We start from the raw sequence: 19,089 nt of genomic DNA on the forward strand, positions 1-19,089 counted from the left end.
CAGTTCGGCTTAGCCAGGACTCAAAAGCCCACCATACGACGGTCACAACTATTAATCTTTGGATGAAAATCAATGCAAAGAGGCAGTTAATAGTCTTTCCGGCACGAACTGCGAATTTGGAAGTATTAGAAATTTCTATTCCCCACCTCAACTTATCGAAATGGCGGAATAATCACCTAACGACCATAGCTCAGCTATATGAGAATACATCCTTAAAAACCTTCGACCAACTAATGAAGGAATACAACTTACCAAAACAAGATTTTTACAAATATCTACAAATAAAACATTTGCTGGGTAGTAAATGCGAGAAGCAACTATCACAATTGACTAAATTTGAGACTTTAGCCTCACAAACCCCACGAAACCCTAAAGGGATAGCAACAATATACAAGCTGCTAATAGACGAAGAAATTATGGAGAAACCGACTCACATACTGAAATGGGAGCAGGAGCTGAATATCGACCTGGATCCTTACCAATGGATAAAGATGTCAAACCTGTCTTATAAACACTCGAAGTGTACAAATCACATCGAGAATGCTAGAAAATTGTTTTACAGGTGGTATAAAACACCTAATGTACTACATAAGTATTACCCAAATGTGTCTACATTGTGCTGGAGAGATTGTAATCTTGTTGGGGATCTATGCCACATCTGGTGGCACTGCCCGAAAATAAAAACACTGTGGAGATATACTGAAGTTATCTTAACACAAACCACTCATCTTCCAATAAAGTTAACTTTGCCTCTGGCACTATTGAACAAAGGTTTGGAGGACTATCCGAAAACACTACACCATCTTATATTTCATATCTTAACAGCAACTAGACTCTTGATCCCACGTTATTGGAAATTGACACAAACCCCTAAAAAACAAGAACTAATTCTGTTAATCGACTCCAATCTCATGCTCGAACAAATGTCGATAGGTTCACAGAAACCAGGTAGAAATAGTGAACACTATGTCCCTATGTAAAAGCTGGAAAAAGGGATACTATCTAACCGAGTAAGAATCTAGATTGTAATCGAGAGCCCAAAGAGCATAATGGTGTGGCATTATGGGTTCTATATATATATGGAAAAAAGAGTAGAGGGAAAATAATCTTATCTTATTCTTATCTATATTCGTACTTTCACTGTTTTTAGTTTTTCCTAATTATTTTTAGTTAATTAATGGATTTTTTTCTTTAAAACCCCCCTTTTTTTTTCTTTTTCTTTTTTTTTTTCTCTCTTTCTCTTCTTCCTTTCTTTTCACACCTTTATAGGGCGCCTACTTTAAATAGATATACTACTCACAGTTTTAGACACATTCTGCAACACTAGCTTGCTTTTCTACATGCACTATTCACAGGAATAGCCCGCCCCTGACACCAGCTCGCCTTACTATATGCACTACTCACACTTACAGTGTGGACACTAGCTTGCCTTACCACATGTTTTATTCACAGTAATAGCCCTATACCCTTGCCTTACTAGAGGCATTATTCACAGTGACAGCTCGTCCTTGACACCAATCTGTCTCACTACATGCATTACTCAGTTACAGCGCTGACACCAGCTTGTTTCATCACATGCACTAATCACAGTGACAGCCCGCCCCTTGACACTAGCTTGCCTTTTTACATGCACTAATAAGAGCTACTGCGCTGACATTAGTCTGTTCTATTATATGCATTATTCATAGTTATAGCTCTGTACCCTCACCTTACTACAGGCACTACTCAGATACAATTTTTTATTCTTGTCTTACTACATGCACTAGTCACAGTCGCAGCTCTGTACACTTGCCTTACTATATGCACCAATTACAGTAACAGTCTCACTCCCTGACACCTGTTTGTCCTATTACATGCACTACTCACAGTAATAGCCCTGTTCCCTGACAACAGCTAACCCCCCTCCCCCCCTTTTTTTTTTTTTCTTCTTCTCTCTTCTTTGTCTCTTTTCTATCTAAAAATGTTGTGTATAACGAATGTTGTTTTTCTGTGTTTGTCCTTTCTCAAAAATAATAAAAAGTAAAATATAAAAAAAAAAAAAATGAATTTAAGACAATGGGGAGGGGGGGGGAGGGTTACTGCTCACAAGAGCTTACATCCTGTAAGGGAGAATAAAAGCCACAGATGGAGCAATGGAAGAACAAGGCAGTTTTATTAGAGAAAATCAGTTGACATCAGGTTATAGGAACAAAAGCTTTGGGGATTGTACGGCCCAATTCCCAGTTGTCGTCACTTAAATTGAAACATAAATCATCGTTTCCCCCCCCCCCCCCCCCAAGAGAATGCTCTGGGCACCTACACACATAGAACAGGCTCAATGTACAGATCACAGGCTGTTACTGCCTCCTAATCATCAATAACTGCAATATCAATTCAATATGGATCAGAGGATCCCTTCGTCTCCTGTAGAAAAGTCTGGCTTTAGATGGTACTGCCCCAGGCCTTTAGCACAATTTGAAAAGGATAAGAGCAGTGCAGCGATAAATACAGGAGATATAGGCTTCTCTGTGTGCCAATGCAAGGAGCTGAAACTCCCACAGTGCCAGGCAGGGAAAGATGCCCATTGCTCCCAACGTTTTCATCTCCCCGGGGACTGTCAGGGTACACTGCAAATATAAATCCAGGAAGGTGAAAATTCTTAACATTTACAGCTACAACAGATATTCTTGAAAGCAGAAGAGCCACAAGAGCTTGCAATCCATGCAATCATGCATTAGAGGAACAAAAAGGTATTTTTCCTTTATTGGACCCCATAGCCGGGCAATGTCAGTGGCTTATAAGCAGTTCTGTCTGGCTGTGTTTCCGGAGTGAGACCCAGCAGTGCAGACAGATAATCCTGGAACAATGTAGCAAATGAGCGGATAAACAGAACCAACTGCTGCCAAATTGTATCAAATACAAGTTACACTATAAACCTATGCCAGTCTCTTTGGTAGAAATAACCCCTCATCCCATGATGCAGTGCAAATTAACAAGTGCTGGTTATATCAGAATAGCCCTGTTCTGGGCACTATTAAAGAACCCCCTCCCAGCCCTATACAGTAGAGGAGCCCAAGTCCACACCCCTTAAACCAGAGACTCCAGCTGTTACTGAACCAGAACAGATTGCTGTAATCTCAACTGCCCTTACCTTCTCCTCATGTAAAATAATAAAAGCAGTGTCCCCAGTAAGTCCAGTTTTGTGGATTCTTAAATAAAATCAGTGGCTCAACCGGTCAGTACCCCCATAGATATCCCTGGAGCCATATGAGGGAACAGGTCGTTCCTGGGGAAGGGTGGTGCATAGAAGGGGGCATGGTTGGGGAGCAGAGAGGTTAAGCCATAGTCCTGGGAATTAGCTGGAATGGGTGCAAAAGTGATGTGATCAGATGGAAAAGGTCCAGGACTGGCACCACCCACAAGCTCAAGACCCTTGGACATTCTGTATTTGCTCTTCTCCTTCTGCCGCCGGTTGCAGAACCAGACTCTCACCACCTAATGGGAAACAGGATAGTGACTTGGTTACTACTGCTGGGTCCTGGGGTTGTTCTGCTAATAATGGCAATTTAGCCTCCAATCCCAAACTCACATCTTTCTCCAGATTCAATTCTTTGGCAATTTCGGTCAGTTCCCTGGTGCCGGGCTTCTGATTGCACATGAAGTGGCCCTCTAACCGGCCCTTTAGATCGCTATCGAAGCAGGTTCTCATTTTCCGCTTACGGTTCTGCTCCTCAATCTGGGCCTTGTGGATCATCTATAACAGAACACAAACCTTGTCATTAAAATTCTGTTATTGGGTCAAGAATGAAACAGACCCATAATGAGGAGCCACAGAAGGATCCTGTCCAGACAGAGGAGAAGGCGAGTGTTACATACAGAATGAGAAACCACAGATGGACCCTGCCCAGACAGAAGGAAAGGGAGGAGCACATACATAATGAGGAACCACAGATGGAGCCTGTCCAGGCAGAGGGAAGGTGAGTGGTACATACAGAATGAGGAACCACAGATGGACCCTGCCCAGACAGAGGGAAGGTGAGGGACACATACAGATTGAGGAACCACAGATGGAACCTGCCTGGACAGAGCAGAAAGTGAGGGGCACATACAGAATGAGTCCTTATGTTTTGAGCCAATAACTCACCTCCTGCAGATTGTCGTTATTCTCCGCCTCTCCCAGCCATTGCTCCAATAGGGGTTTGAGTTTACACATATTTTTGAAGGTCAGTTGCAGGGACTCAAAGCGGCATATAGTTGTCTGGCTGAACATCTTCCCTACAGGACAAGTAAAGCCGGGTGTCAACATATGGGCCGGGTGTCAACATATGGGGTATTGCCCCTCAATGATGGGAGTGTAAGACTTCAGCCAAACATACAAGCACTACTGGAACATTCTTCAGAAGAAACCTGCTTCCTGATATCCAGCCTTTTCAGATCAGGTATGGGGGAGCAGGGCTGTTCTAAGGAGTTGTCTTAAAGGAGAAGTAAACCCATAATATAAGTAAAGCCACTCGACTGCAGCAAACACACAAGAAAAAACAAACAAAACAAAAACACATTATGGAAGAGGATTTACCTCCACTACAGCCAACCCACCGTATAATATTCCCAGAGCATGACCAATATCCCCTTGGGTATAACCCAGTGCCACCCGCTTCTGTTTCAGCTCTTTGGCAAACTCTTCCATCTCCTCGAGGGTCATTCCATCCTGAGTGAGAAACAAAGATACAAGTCACTCCCCCACAAACCGTAACCGCACTGCTCCATATAGGAACCAACATGCAGCTCCCACCACATATAAATAAAAGATTTTAGAGACTTAAATTCTAGAATTTTAAAGGCTAAAATATTAGTGAAAGTAACGCGGCTCATACAATAGACGTCCTGTATCATGAGGCATGAGTAGCCCAGGTCACTTCTGTTATTGGGTCAAGATAGAAATAGACCCATAATGAGGAGCCACAGATGGACCCAGCCCAGACAGAAGGGAAGGGGAGTGGTATATACAGAATGAGTGTGTATAGAAAACGGATCTGCACACACACTGGTTAATGCAGTCGGGGAGTATCCCCTTTTTTTCAGCCACCAAACATTCAACGTTTTGGGGGGGGGGACACACCCACCCTTCATCAGGGCGAAGGGTGGGTGTTTTCCCCCCCGAAACATTGAAGGTTTGGTGGCTGAATAAAAGGGGATACTCCCCGACTGCATTAACCAGTGTGTGTGCGGATCCGTTTTCTATACACATGCGTTACTAAGGGACCCGGCTGGGTCAACAGAAGAAACGCACCACCAGTTGCAGGATTGGTGAACTACAGGTGTGCGGTAGGAGAAATTACATTATATAAAGAATGAGGACCCACAGATGGAGCCTGCCCAGACAGAGGGAAGGTGAGGGGCACTTACAGAGTTCCCAATCCCACGAACCCAAAAATCTATGACCCCCTCCAAGGAAGACTGACTTATTTAGAAAGATCCACCCGCTTTTCATGGCCCCAGCTGAGCACCTCTGAAACCCAGGGGGGAAGGTTAATTAGGGTAATGCGGAAGCTCAGAATAATTGGAATAAACACAAAGTAGCAAAAAGTGAGATTTCAGCAGCTGAGACTGCAAAGTTCCTACAGTCACATTTTAGCACCTGGTACTGCCTGCGACGCAGTCTGTGCACTAAGCAGACTCACTTTTCTGCACGGTCAGAATAAATGATCAGACTCACTTCCACGCAGGAGCAGCTCTGTGGCCCATGATGCAACCTGACTTTAGGGGAATTCCCCCCCCCCCAACATGTGTCATCAGCTTAAAGGGGAGATATGGCAGCTCACACACACATAAAAACCCATTACTCTATGATTATAGACCCAAGAGGGTCACTTACCTCTTCAGTTCCAGGGCCAATGGAAGCATTAGTGAGAGAGGGACTAGTAAGGCCTCTTTCTGCCTGACTGGAGATGGCACTGGGGACCTCCTCATCCTCAGTGTTGGACACCCCACTCTCTAGCGAGGCAGTTGGACTGTGATGAGACTGTTGGGGTTTCTCATCACCCCCATCAGAAGGAGTCTGGCTTGGAAGAGTGTGAGCTTGGTTGGTTGGGTTCCCCTGCTGCCAAGAGGGATGATGCCAGTATTGGCCATAGGAAGGCATCATGGGAGAATTGGGGGAAGGGGTACTGGAGGGCCTCCCTTCACTGACAGAGACATCCTCCTCCTCAGTTCTTCCCTCTGGGCTTGGATCTCCAGAACTGTGGGCGCCCACCTGGTTAGAGAACTGTATGTGGGGGTACCGGTTCCAGTCAAACAGGGCAGTATGGCAGCTCCCCAGTCTTGCCTCCTCCCGGGCACCATTTTCTGATTTTATAGCAGGGACATGGAAGGACTGCGGGTAGGACAGGGCATTGTAGTTGCCAAAGTACTGGTAATTGCCAGTGCCATCTTGCACCATGCCTGGGCTGTAGCTGAAGTTGGGGAAGGCACTTTGGCTGTACAATATGGATTGGTCCATTTCCAGCACTTGGTCAGGCCCAAAGCACCAACCCCTTCAATCCAAGGCCTGGGAGTAAGTGAACAACTGGGGAAGTTCCCAAAACCAAAGAAGAACCAGGAGGGAAAATAAACTGATCAAAAGCAACTTCTGATATAGGAAATATGGGGGTGAACCAGGGACGCACAAAACAAGCAAGTGCCTTGGATTCTGTGTGTGATATAAATTCCACACATGCCCCCTAGGAACACTTATAGGTTCTGTTCTTAATGGGCCATTGCAGTCACATGGACCCACTCATTAATCTTCTCCCTCATTGGAAAATTTAACTCTTTTCATCCCCCCTGCAGCTGCAGGCAATGCATTTAACCCATTCAGTCCCTGGGGTTCAGGAGTCCAATGCATTGTAACCCCTTATTATCTACAATAAAACAAACAGCTACACTGCCTGCATCAACTGCAATTGTAGGAGGATTCTGGGAAGTGTAGTCCAAAGGCTGTCTGACCCTGCCAGCCTGTAGAGGGCAGAAGCATGCCCAGATCATTCTATTAACTGGGGATAACCATGAAGAATGCATTTAAAAGGGCATTGCTATTCTCTGACCTGCCGTGAGTATCAGGAGCCGGAGTAACAATAATGGGCTGGTACCTCTAAGGATTAACAATAAGGGCTTTGCACCTTGAGATGCCTTGGCTGTGATTAAACTACAGCTCCCAGCATACCCTACCGAACTTGAGGGAATGTAACAGAACTGCATATCCCAGAATCATCCATGAAGAGACGGGGTTAAGTTGGTCCCAGTCACATAGAGAAACCATGAGTGCATGGAGCATGTGCAAAAGAGAGTTCATCAAAATTATTGTACAGCCAATCCATTGTCAGTAGGGGGAGCTCTAGTCAGCTTTGTGTTTGGAGAAGAACTCCGAAACATCATTGTGCCACAGACTTATATAATTAGGGCTTTCCAGCATTCTGGTGTTGCTGAACCGCAGCACAACAAAATATGTGCCCTTGAAAACTGTTCTAATTTTTACTGTCCAGCACTGCTTTACTTTGGTCTCTGTGGGTCAGTCTGCAGGTCAACAGTTAATTTCTGCCTCCCCCCCAACACTGCCCTTGGGACTATAGAATCATCAAGGTAACAGTCACCCTGCTATAGCACTCACCCCAAATCTCCCCCTAACTGGCCTTCAGGCTGGGCCCCCTTAGCTCATAAGGTTCCAGATATATGGAAACATTGGGGTAACAGTCACCCTGTTATAGTTCCAGGGGTACCCAGGGCACAAATAAGCACTCACCCCAAATCTCCCCATAACTGGCCTTCAGGTTGGGCCCCCTTAGCTTATAACAAGATTACAGATATATAGGAACAGTGGGATAACAGTCACCCTGCTATAAATATTAATGGCGGAACAGAGGCAACTTTCTGCCAATTTGTAACACATATCGCAGCTCTTCCTTATAGAAAACATTGTATATTATATATTTAAGATATAGATGGTGTTGGGCTGCTGCTCAGTATTGGAGGGTGTCCCCCCACTGTGTAGTGTCGGGGCTCTGGTCCACTGTGAATAAAAAGGAAATAGAGTCTAAATAAACAGCCTCCCATAATAATGACCAAGTATCACACCCATTTACTGCTGGACTCTCTTGTCTCACTTTTGCACAATAGAAGTGTTGCACTAGTGGAAAAACAATGGAGTGTCATGTTGTGGTTTCACACTTTTCAACAATGATGTCAAGTCACACCCAGAACAGTGAATTTTCACTCTTTTGCAATCACAAACTCATACCCCATGATTTGCTTTGTCTCACCTGAAATGGTCACAGAACCCCTCAGTGATTTCTAATATCCTTATCATTTACAGTAGGGGGTACATTATCCCTTATAATACATGAGTGATACTCAGAGTTCCCTGTATAACTCAGCCTTGTGCCTTTATATGGTCACAGAACCCCTCAGTGACTTCTAATATCCTTATCATTTACAGTAGAGGGTACATTATCCCTTATAATACACAACAACATAAAACAGAAGATAAAGAAGGTTGGGAATGTGAGTTCATTGCATTGTGGATAATATACATAAATAGACGCTTACAACCAGGAAGCATAAAATCTCTTTAAAAAAAAAAAGTGTTAGGGAATACTGGGAAGTGGGAATATTTACATTGGATCTATAATACAATGAGCAGCCTCCAACTTCTGGGGTCCCACAGGCCCTGCAGATTGAATGCCTACAAGTTCGGGGGGCTGCAACTCTCACATAATTGGATACAGGGAGTCTGGTTGCATATGCAACACCCCAAAAACTTAGGGCTAATGAAGGAAAAGTTAAACCAGTTAATAAGTTAATTGGATGTCTGTCAGACAGAGTATTAGGGTGCAGGCAGGGGCATATCCCAGCACCAGCAGCTGTTGGACATGTGGAGGGGGAATAAAAAAGCTAATTTTCTGTTCATGGAGATAAAGGGTTTTATAAAAAAAAAAGTATTTTTAAAAAGTGGGAGATGGAGGGCGCAGAGGTTGACGCTGAAGAGCCCCCCGCTGTTACAAGCAAAACAAAAAGGTGAAATATGGAATCTTAAGTCTCTAAGAAAGTTTCATTTTCAGCAGATGTGGCCCCCCATGGCCATTGCGTGCGGAACCCCTTGGGGGAACAGTTCGTTCTTGTGAAAAGCCGACGCATAAATTGGTGCCGTTGAAGAGAGCGGAGTGGTCATGTAACCTTGTGAGCTCACCACCTGCTGCAGCGCATAGTGTCCAACAGGGGGCGACACCATGGTCTGTGCAACATCGTAGCCTTCGCCGTCATTTTCCTCTATGGTGGGCATTCCCTGGCGCTTGCCCTTCTGCCGCCGATTGCAAAACCAGACCCGGACCACCTGATAGGAAAAGAGAGGGAAAGGGTTAATTACAGAGCTCAAATATACCCTCATGTCTGTCACTTTCCCATCCCTAGTTCTGAAACAATGCAGCCAAGTTATGTCTTTTCACCAGCTGGTACATTATTTCATGAGTCAGAAGCAGCAGAGCAGACAAACGCAGTACTTACATCTTTGTCCATGTTGAGTTCCTTGGCGATCTGCACCATCTCCTGGGCACCCGGCTTGGAACATTTCATGAAGTAACTCTCCAGGGTCCCTTTCACTATATTCTCTATGTTGGTCCTCCTTTTTCTTTTCCGTGTTTGGGCAATGACCTGCTCCCGGTTGATCAACTGATATGCAATTAAATAGAAATGTATTAGCAACTGACCAACTGCATGTATTATTCTGAGATGACTCTGTGTGTAGCAAATAGCCTTCCCTGGAAGCTGCCATACTGCTGCCACTGTTATGGTAATTTAAACTCTACTGCAGTCAGGGGCCTGGTCTGCTTCCTCTATAGCTAACAAGGAAAACCCCCTTTCCCAGCCGCTCTCTTTACCTGCGGCAGGGATGTTGGGGTGCAAGTCGGTACGGGGGTGTGGGGGGTAGGATGTAGATTTTTTTGAAGGGGGGGGAGAGGAAGTAGATTTTCTTTTGCAGGGGGGGCAACGCACTCTATTTACACCACTGGGTACCTCTTCTTAGTTAAATAAGGTACAAGCAATATAGAGGGGCCTACTATACACTATTCCCCATATATAACTATCTAGGATATAAGCACTATGGCAGCTCCCATCCATACTTTCTATATAAAGGTTTGCGCTCTCACCTCCTGCAGGTTGTCGTTGTTCTCTGCCTCTACCAGCCAGCGTTCCAGGAAAGGTTTGAGTTGACACATGTTCTTAAAGCTGAGCTGCAGCGACTCGAAGCGACAGATAGTTGTCTGACTGAACATCTTTCCTGCGGGACAAGGGTACATAGAAACATTAATGACCGCTCCACCCATATCATAGGGACAGAGAGACCCTGAGTTTAGGTTGGGAGTGACACTTACCATACAGGACCCCCAGGGCGTAGCCAACATCTGCCTGTGTGTATCCCATGGACACTCGCTTGTGCTTTAAATCCTTGGCAAACTGCTCCATTTCTGATTCGCTGGGAATTTCCTGTAAGAGGAGGAAAAAGTTACAAAAATGTGCCAACTGGGTCTTGTCCACCCCATTCACCACACAAAAGCTGCTAATTATGCACTTTTACAGTGGCACTGCATGGCTGTATAGAACGCAGTACAGTCTGCAGCATGTGTATAATAATCGTGAATAAGCTAAACAGGGGTTCCAGCGGTGAACTGGTCCCCTGTTCAAAGAAAACATCTTACTGGTTGCTATGGGTTACTGCATTTGGGAAGGTAGGAGTGTCTCTTATGCAACAGCCACTTCCTTTTTGGGGGGTTTCAAACTAGCATCACAAGTAATTTATTTACCCCCAACTATATCATCCACAATATCATTACAGAAAAGGTGGACACACACAACAGAGAAGCTGAGCGAGGTCATAAAATAAAGCACATTAGGGTAAATGCAGCAAGACAAACGGGAGACACTCGCAGCGTCGTTAAGAATCACTGAATAATTCCATAGAAGTCGAAACCCATTACAAACCACTATGCACTTCCCATATTGTTGTTTCAAAAGAGATTCTTGGGCGCACTTACCTCCTCATTGTCGCTGGATTGTCCTCCATCAACTATCCCACCATTAGGGATAGTGGTGGCCCGTTCATTAATTGCCCCATTGGAAGAGTTGGTGCTACTGCACCGGCTGCTCTCCATACTGGAGACCACACAGTCTACTGGAGTATTGGGGCTTTGGTTGGCTGGGGTGGGGAAGGTGGTGTTTCCCGGTAGGCTGCAGTTTTTCAGAAGGGTCTGGCTGGGCATGGGGTTGGTGGAGCAGGAGTTACTGCTTGGCGCTGGGTTCACTTGCCAGAAAGGGGTGCCAGTCCATGCGTTGGGGTAGTAGAGAGATGGATTAGGGGGGCTGGGGTATTTGGGTTCTGGGGACTCTTCCCCGCTGTCAGATTCTTGGACGACCTCCTCTTTCACCTTAATCCTGGAGTCGCTGAGGCTCGGGCTTTGAGCTCTGGTCGGATTCTCTTGCTGGTTGTTCTCCATCTGGCCTTGGTGATCAAAAGATGCCAGGGGGTTCCAGGGCATAACAGGAGTCGTGCAGTCCCCCATACCATGTACTCCGGAGTCTCCATTTTCCGATTTCAGCGTAGAGAAGGCGAATGAGAAGGGCTGGGGGTGTCCTAGGCCTGTGTAACCCCCAAAATGGCAATTAGCGGGGTCCTGCACGAGTCCGGCGTTAAAGGCAAACGTTGGGAAGGGCTGTTGGCTGTACATGGTGTCGAGGGGTGCGCAGTCAGATGGTGCTGAACCCTAGAATGACCAGCACTGACCTTGTCACTAGAGTGAAGTCCCAGTCGTTGAGGTGGAACAAATGCAACAAGTGTATCAATCTGCCATCCGTGCAACGGCGCTACAACCTTCGAATCTGGATCGGAGGTGGGTCAATTTAAGTGAAAAGTTCCATAAAAGTCTCTTTTTAGCCAAATAAGCTGAAGTTGTGAAGATGTTGTGGGGGGGCTTCTTTCTAGTACAGTCGCATCTCAGGAGGCTTCGCAGAGAAGATGGATTTCAGCAGGATGGACAAGGACAAGTGCGATGAGTCTGATCCTGTGAGATCAAGTCTACTCCATACCTCTGGATAAGGGAGTATTTACCCTGAGTTCGGCCCAGCCTAGCCCCGCCCCCTGATGGTCATGCTAATTGCCCTCCACATTCATTGGCCTCTTTGAAACAAATAAAGCCACCCCTCCAGCTGTAGGAGGTAAATACACTTTTTCATTTATTTTTTTTAAGATCAAACTTTGTAAAAATGAAATTTTAAAGAAGAAAAAAACTGAGAAAGTGAAAGTTTTATTTGGCTAATGAATCCAACATCCTAGTGGAAGTGGACCCAAAACACACATGAGCCTGGGCATTAGCAAGTGATTACATTATGCACATGCATAAATAATGTTCCTCTGCCAAAAACATGCATGGGTGCTGCTGTTGGGCCATTATATCACCATATTAAACACTCAGCAGGTCTTTCATTCAGCCTCTGATTGCTCCAAACTCTCCCTTGTTGACCAGGGGCATGTGCAGGGGCCATTTCCTAACTGTCACATGCAATAAAACCATTTGCAAAGCGAACTCAGGCATGTGGCCTTATTCCAGATAAGGGGGAGCGAATGCTTCAGTTTAACATCAATCTGCTCATTAATAGCAAACTCATTGCCTCGTAAAAGCCCCTGCCAGGCACCTGATTGGTTGTTACAGAGAGCACCAATAATAGGTTTAAGTATTGTCTATGGGGCAGGCTACATTGGCAGCAAACTGTAGCACAGTGTCCCCATGAGTTTTTTTGTTACAATGTATCACAGACTGATTACTATGCCTTTGAGTTCCGAATACAGGTACAATGTATCTATACTGAATGTATCTATAGATACCTACACTAAAAGCATTAGATTAAATGGTTGCAGAGGTACAGAGGTGACCCCCCCAGGAAAGCCAAAGCACTCATCTCTAGGGACCCCTTGGGATTTAGTGCCCCTATAACCCCATGTGAAGCCTTCCTTGCTTTTATGGTCCATAAACACGCCGGCCTCTATGGCACTTTGTGTATTGTACCTTGATTCTAAGAATTGGGCTTCATAAACCCCTAAAACCTTTATGTGCGCACAATGCAGCCCCGTAATGTCTGTGCAGTAAAAGCTCTGCTATAAACCCAGGCCAGACTGCTGTTATTTGATTGGGTGGGGAGGCAGGTAATTATTAGGCACAGAGCCCCCACCAAGCCATTATTACTACAAGGATATAGAGCTTTAAATGCTGCAAAACACCTGTTACGTGTACAGGCAGGGGCGATCCTGGCCCCTCCGCTGCCTGAGGCAGCAGCAGTAGCTGCTGCCCCCCCCCCTGGAAATTCGCTCTTAAAGTACCAGGAGCAGCATTTTTGCTGCCCCTGGTACCTAGTGGGGCGCTGCCGTCTGAGGCGACAGCCTCAACTCGCCTCATTGGCGAAGCACCCCTGTGTACAGGGAGATGGGCCAGATGTCTTTACAGCACATCACTTTACTGCAGCTGCCTGGTGCTGTGCCCCCCCCCCCCACTCTGTCTGTAACTGTGGCGAACTGGGCGAAATAGTAAAGGAGCAGCATACAGTCTAAATAACCGGCACGTGGGGGTCTGACCCCCTTTATTGTACATCAATAATTTTTGAAGGGGGTGCCATCCCCTACTGTGTAATCAGTGTCATAAATAGGTGTGACTGGGCCCAACAGCGAATTTTTATAGGGCCCCCAAAATATCCAGAGTATGCCCAATATATATTTAAATTGCTGATTAATTTGGGCCTCATGGTGCCCCCTATACCTCCTGGGCCCCCCTGCTTCCTCTATAGTTACTCACCTGTGTGTAAGTACAAGAGACCCCCCAGACCCAGATCTCAAGTTGGAATCGAATAAATGTAGATACATTCAGTGTCAGACTTGCCCACAGGGATACCAGGAAAATTCCCGGTGGGCCCAGGTGTCAGTGCTAAATATTTAGCCTATTTCATGTTCATTCCTTATTTCTATGAGAACGAAGAGGCTAAATAGATGGAATAATAGATTATAGTATGTAAAGAAAAGAGACTAGGAGAGGTTGAGTGAGGAGAGGAAGAATAATAGTACTGAGAGTGGGCCCCTGGTCTAATGTTTTTGGGTGGGCCCCTGGTGTCCCAGTCCGACACTGGATACATTGTATCAATCAGTTGTTCCAATCCTTGCCCCCCTTACACACACACTTTGGGCCCCCTTTGTCATTATGCGCCATACTCTGTGTAGCAACTTCCCGCATCACAATGGGCATCTGGTCAGGTGACACGGGGCACAATCAGTGAAAGTGGGGTGTGTTTTTGTGAAACTCCCGAATAGCCCTGTGTCACCATGCTGGGCCCTCCTGTGTTTGTGTATAAATAGTTGCCTTTTGTTTGGCACAGCGACCCCAACACCCCCCCACCTCATTTCTTTTCTGTGGGGCCACAGTTTTTTTGTGGGGAGGGGGGAATGTGGTATATTAACAGTCATATGAAAAAGTTTGGGAACCCCTCTCAGCCTGGATGATAATTGACTCCACTTTCAACAAAAAAGATAACAGTGGTATGTCTTTCATTTCCCAGGAACATCTGAGTACTGTGGTGTTTTCTGAACAAAGATTTTTAGTGAAGCAGTATTCAGTGATATGTAATTAAATCAAATGTGAAAAACTGGCTGTGTAAAAATGTTGGTACCCTCGTTAAGCCTTGAACTTCATAGGCAGGTGTGTCCAATCATGAGAAAAGGTATTTAAGGTGACCAATTGCAAGTTGTGCTTCTGTTTTACTCTCCTCTGAAGAGTGACAGCAAGGGATCCTCAAAGCAACTCTGAAAAGATCTGAAAACAAAGATTGTTAAGTATCACTGTCAGTTTCAACTGTAAGGAATGTAATCAGGAAATGGAAGACCACAGGAACAGTTGCTGTAAAACCCAGGTCTGGCAGGCCAAGAAAAATACAGAAGGACATATTGTGAGAATGGTTACAGAGAACCCAAAGATCACCTCCAAAGACCTGCAAGAACATCTTGCTGCACATGGTGTATCTGTATATTGTTCTACAATTCAGTGCAATTTGCGCAAAGAACATCTGTATGGCAGGGTGATGAGAAGCTCGTTTAGACAAACCACAGTCATTTTGGAACAAAGTGCTTTGGACTGATGAGACATTATGGAGTTATTTGGGCATAACAAAAAGGGCTTTGCATGGCAGAAGAAGAACACGGCATTCTAAGAAAAACACCTGCTACCTACTGTCAGATTTGGTGGAGGTTCCATCATGCTGTGGGGGCTGTGCGGCTAGTTCAGGGACTGGGACCCTTGTTATAGTCAAGGGTTGGATGAATTCAACTCAATATCAACAAATTCTTCAGGATAATGTTCAAGCATCAGTCACAAAGTTGAAGTTACACAGGGGTTGGATATTCCAACAAGACAATGACACTAAACACACTTCAAAATCTACAAAGGCATTTATGCAGAGGGAGAAGTACAATATTCTGGAATGGCCGCACAAGGTATGTTGAATATTAAAAGGAAGTTGCTACTTTGAAAGCTCAGCCAATGATAAACAAAACTTCAAAGTATTAAGAGGGGTTCCCAAACTTTTTCATATGACTGTACATATAGCCATAGGGTCACATTCAAATGTTGTCCATATAATTGTCACTGTTATTAGCCTAAGCACTAATTTGTACAAATGCTGCCCCCCCAGATCTTTATAACAAAGCAGGTAAGTTGTGAAAATACTCAGATCCTGTAATATTCCCTGTTGAAGGCATCTGTTACCTGTGTTTTACCTGCAAAGCCAAGGTTAGTTACATAGTTACATAGTTACATAGTTACATAGTTACATAGTTAAATTGGGTTGAAAAAAGACAAAGTCCATCAAGTTCAACCCCTCCAAATGAAAACCCAGCATCCATACACACACCCTCCCTACTTTTAATTAAATTCTATATACCCATACCTATACTAACTATAGAGCTTAGTATCACAATAGCCTTTGATATTATGTCTGTCCAAAAAATCATCCAAGCCATTCTTAAAGGCACTAAGTGAATCAGCCATCACAACATCACCCGGCAGTGCATTCCACAACCTCACTGTCCTGACTGTGAAGAACCCCCTACGTTGCTTCAAATGAAAGTTCTTTTCTTCTAGTCTAAAGGGGTGGCCTCTGGTACAGTGATCCACTTTATGGGTAAAAAGGTCCCCTGCTATTTGTCTATAATGTCCTCTAATGTACTTGTAAAGTGTAATCATGTCCCCTCGCAAGCGCCTTTTTCAAGAGAAAACAACCCCAACCGTGACAGTCTACCCTCATAATTTAAGTCCTCCATCCCTCTAACCAATTTAGTTGCACGTCTCTGCACTCTCTCCAGCACATTTATATCCCTCTTAAGGACTGGAGTCCAAAACTGCACTGCATACTCCAGATGAGGCCTCACCAGGGACCTATAAAGAGGGATAATTATGTTTTCATCTCTTGAGTTAATGCCCTTTTTTATGCAAGACAGAACTTTATTTGCTTCAGTAGCCACAGAATGACACTGCCCAGAATTAGACAACGTGTTATCTACAAAGACCCCTAGATCCTTCTCATTTAAGGAAACTCCCAACACACTGCCATTTAGTGTATAACTATAACAAACAAGGGAAAGTTGTGCTCACCACTATTTTTTAAAACCATTAGGCGGGGGTGCAATGAGGGTGTGACCACAAAATACATATAGACAACTACAAGAGTCCTCTGCACTCAACCCATTATCAATATATTTAAGACAGCGACATTTTGTGCATACTGATACTAAAAAATGCCTTAACCTTTAAACAACACAGGGAGCAGTGACCAGCTCCATGTTGTAGCTCCCACCCTTCCCAGCTATAGTCAGGTGATCCCACTGGTGTCTAATAAAAGGGCAGCCAAGTTTGGGAGTTTTACTTTGAAAGCAGCTAGTAAGTTGCAGGTAAAACTTAGTCCCTTTGTAAAATGTATAATTAAGCAATTTAATTCTTAATGAATCAGATGAAAATTAAGCGTAGGACTGGCCAGATATGGGATGACTTTGACGTAGTTGGCCAGCTTAAATATATTGCAATATATGGACAAACAATCCCTGTGTTGTTTAAAGGGTAAGGCATTTTTTGGTAGCAGTATGCACAAAATGTCTCTGTCTTAAATATATTGATAATGGGACCTCTTGTAGTTGACTATTTAGTGTATAACTTGCATTTATATTATGTTTGCCAAAGTGCATAACCTTGCATTTATCAACATTGAACCTCATTTTCCAGTTTGCTGCCCAGTTTTCCAATTTAGACAAATCACTCTGCAAAGTGGCAGCATCCTGCATGGAACCTATAGTTCTGCACAATTTAGTATCATCTGCAAAAATAGAAACAGTACTTTCAATGCCCACCTCCAGGTCATTAATAAACAAGTTGAAAAGCATGGGACCTAGTACAGAGTACTGCGGTACTCCACTAACAACAGTGGTCCAATTAGAAAATGTTCCATTTACCACCACTCTTTGTAGTCTATCTTTTAGCCAGTTCTCTATCCAGATACAAATACTATGTTCCAGGCCAACATTCCTTAACCCTTTAAGTGCCACAGAACGTAGAATCTACGTTCTGTGGCAAAGTAACTTGAAATGCCACAGAACGTAGATTCTACGTTCTGCAGCATTTGCAGGTTTGGGAACGGAGAAGCGGCTTCTAAAGCCGCTCTCTCCGTTTCCGACTTGTTCCCCAGCCCCTAGGCAACGAGCCTAGGCGGGGAACAATTGGCCCCTGGGTCGCGATCGCCCAGGGGCCCCAAGGCAGCAGCAGGCACGTGCAGCATATGTGCCCTGCTGCTGCCTGCATTTACTGAACGGAGGAGCGGCTTCTAAAGCCGCTCTCTCCGTTTCCGACTTGTTCCCCAGCCCCTAGGCAACGAGCCTAGGCGGGGAACAAGTGGCCCCTGGGTCGCGATCGCCCAGGGGCCCCAAGGCAGCAGCAGGCACGTGCAGCATATGTGCCCTGCTGCTGCCTGCACTTTCAGAACGGAGGAGTGGCTTTACAAGCCGCTCGCTCCGTTCTTAGTGTCCCTGCCAGCTTCCCCGTCCCCTAGGCAACGAGCCTAGGTGGGGAAAGATGGGCCCCTGGGTCGCGATCGCCCAGGGGCCCCAAAGCAGCAGCAGACATGCGAAATGTGCGTGCTCTGCTGCTGCCTGCATTTACTGAACGGAGGAGCGGCTTGTAAAGCCGCTCGCTCCGTTCCAACTCGTCCCCCAGCCCCTAGGCAACGAGCGGAAGTGGGGAACGAGTGGCCCCTGGGGCGAGATCGCCCAGGGGCCCCAAGGCAGCAGCAGGCAAGGAAAATCGAGGTGCCCTGCTGCTGCCTGCGCTTCCTGATCATCAAGCCCCGCCTACTCACCAGGGCCAAAAAAGAAGACGGTCTCCAAATGTTCCAAGTTAGCCTCCTGGACTACCTACAGCCTGCCACCCCAGGTTAGTGCCCCCCCCCCACACACAAACACACACTTATTGCACTAATACACTTACATTCACACTTACACACACATACATTCAATTTTGGGGGATCAGGGGGGGTCACACATATTCGCAGCACTTACACACGCTTGCATACGCATACAACACGCATACAACACGCATACAACACGCATACAACACACATACAACACACATACAACACACAATTTGCATATTGTACGCACACATACATTATTTTGTGTTTTTTTTCTTCTTTTATTGCATTGCCTGTTTTTTTGGCTGTAAAAACTGTTTTATTGCCATTGCGAATAGCGTATTTGCTAATTGCACTGCGCAATACCTTTTGTATGTTATTTCGATGACTATATTGCAATTTCAGTGATATTGGTGATTTTTTAGACATTTTATTGCATGTTTAGCCATTTTATTTCATTTTCAGTTTTGTGTAGGTGTTGTTCGCTTATTTCTATCCGTAAAACCTATTTAGCCATGCTAAAATAATCAAACTTTGATTCTGACTGCTAATTACATTAGGCTAAAAAAAAATCCATAGATTTTTGTGTTTTTGTTGGAT

General features: G+C 45.1%; 2 protein-coding genes across 2 annotated transcripts; both read right to left on the bottom strand.

Moving 5' to 3' along the window:
• Positions 1-2,133: 2,133 nt before the first annotated feature.
• pou5f3.3.S (POU class 5 homeobox 3, gene 3 S homeolog) lies at positions 2,134-6,720 on the bottom strand. Its single transcript, XM_018232530.2, has 5 exons — positions 5,855-6,720; positions 4,576-4,687; positions 4,124-4,254; positions 3,569-3,733; positions 2,134-3,474 (listed from the first exon to the last, which is right to left on the bottom strand). Exons 1-5 carry the CDS (start codon positions 6,476-6,478, stop codon positions 3,208-3,210), a joined length of 1,299 nt encoding a protein of 432 aa, XP_018088019.1. The 5' UTR covers positions 6,479-6,720; the 3' UTR covers positions 2,134-3,207.
• Positions 6,721-8,502: 1,782 nt separating this feature from the next.
• On the bottom strand, positions 8,503-12,088 carry pou5f3.2.S (POU class 5 homeobox 3, gene 2 S homeolog). The gene is made up of 5 exons (XM_018232529.2): positions 11,043-12,088; positions 10,383-10,494; positions 10,158-10,288; positions 9,514-9,678; positions 8,503-9,343 (listed from the first exon to the last, which is right to left on the bottom strand). Exons 1-5 carry the CDS (start codon positions 11,730-11,732, stop codon positions 9,068-9,070), a joined length of 1,374 nt encoding a protein of 457 aa, XP_018088018.1. The 5' UTR covers positions 11,733-12,088; the 3' UTR covers positions 8,503-9,067.
• Between the last annotated feature and the right edge of the window lie 7,001 nt (positions 12,089-19,089).

Source organism: Xenopus laevis, chromosome 8S, assembly GCF_017654675.1.
Source record: "Xenopus laevis strain J_2021 chromosome 8S, Xenopus_laevis_v10.1, whole genome shotgun sequence".
In the NCBI taxonomy this organism is placed as follows: Eukaryota; Metazoa; Chordata; class Amphibia; order Anura; family Pipidae; genus Xenopus; species Xenopus laevis.

Bases quoted from the DNA above. Each gene is read 5' to 3' on its own strand.
- pou5f3.2.S (XM_018232529.2), bottom strand. From the start codon at position 11,732: ATGTACAGCCAACAGCCCTTCCCAACGTTTGCCTTTAACGCCGGACTC. The intron at 10,495-11,042 runs GTAAGTGCGCCC...CTCCTCTTACAG, and splicing joins AATCCAGCGACAATGAGGAG to GAAATTCCCAGCGAATCAGA. The intron at 9,344-9,513 runs GTAAGTACTGCG...TTTTCCTATCAG, and splicing joins AACTCAACATGGACAAAGAT to GTGGTCCGGGTCTGGTTTTG.
- pou5f3.3.S (XM_018232530.2), bottom strand. From the start codon at position 6,478: ATGGACCAATCCATATTGTACAGCCAAAGTGCCTTCCCCAACTTCAGC. The intron at 4,688-5,854 runs GTAAGTGACCCT...TTTCTCACTCAG, and splicing joins TTGGCCCTGGAACTGAAGAG to GATGGAATGACCCTCGAGGA. The intron at 3,734-4,123 runs GTGAGTTATTGG...GTTCTGTTATAG, and splicing joins ATAACGACAATCTGCAGGAG to ATGATCCACAAGGCCCAGAT.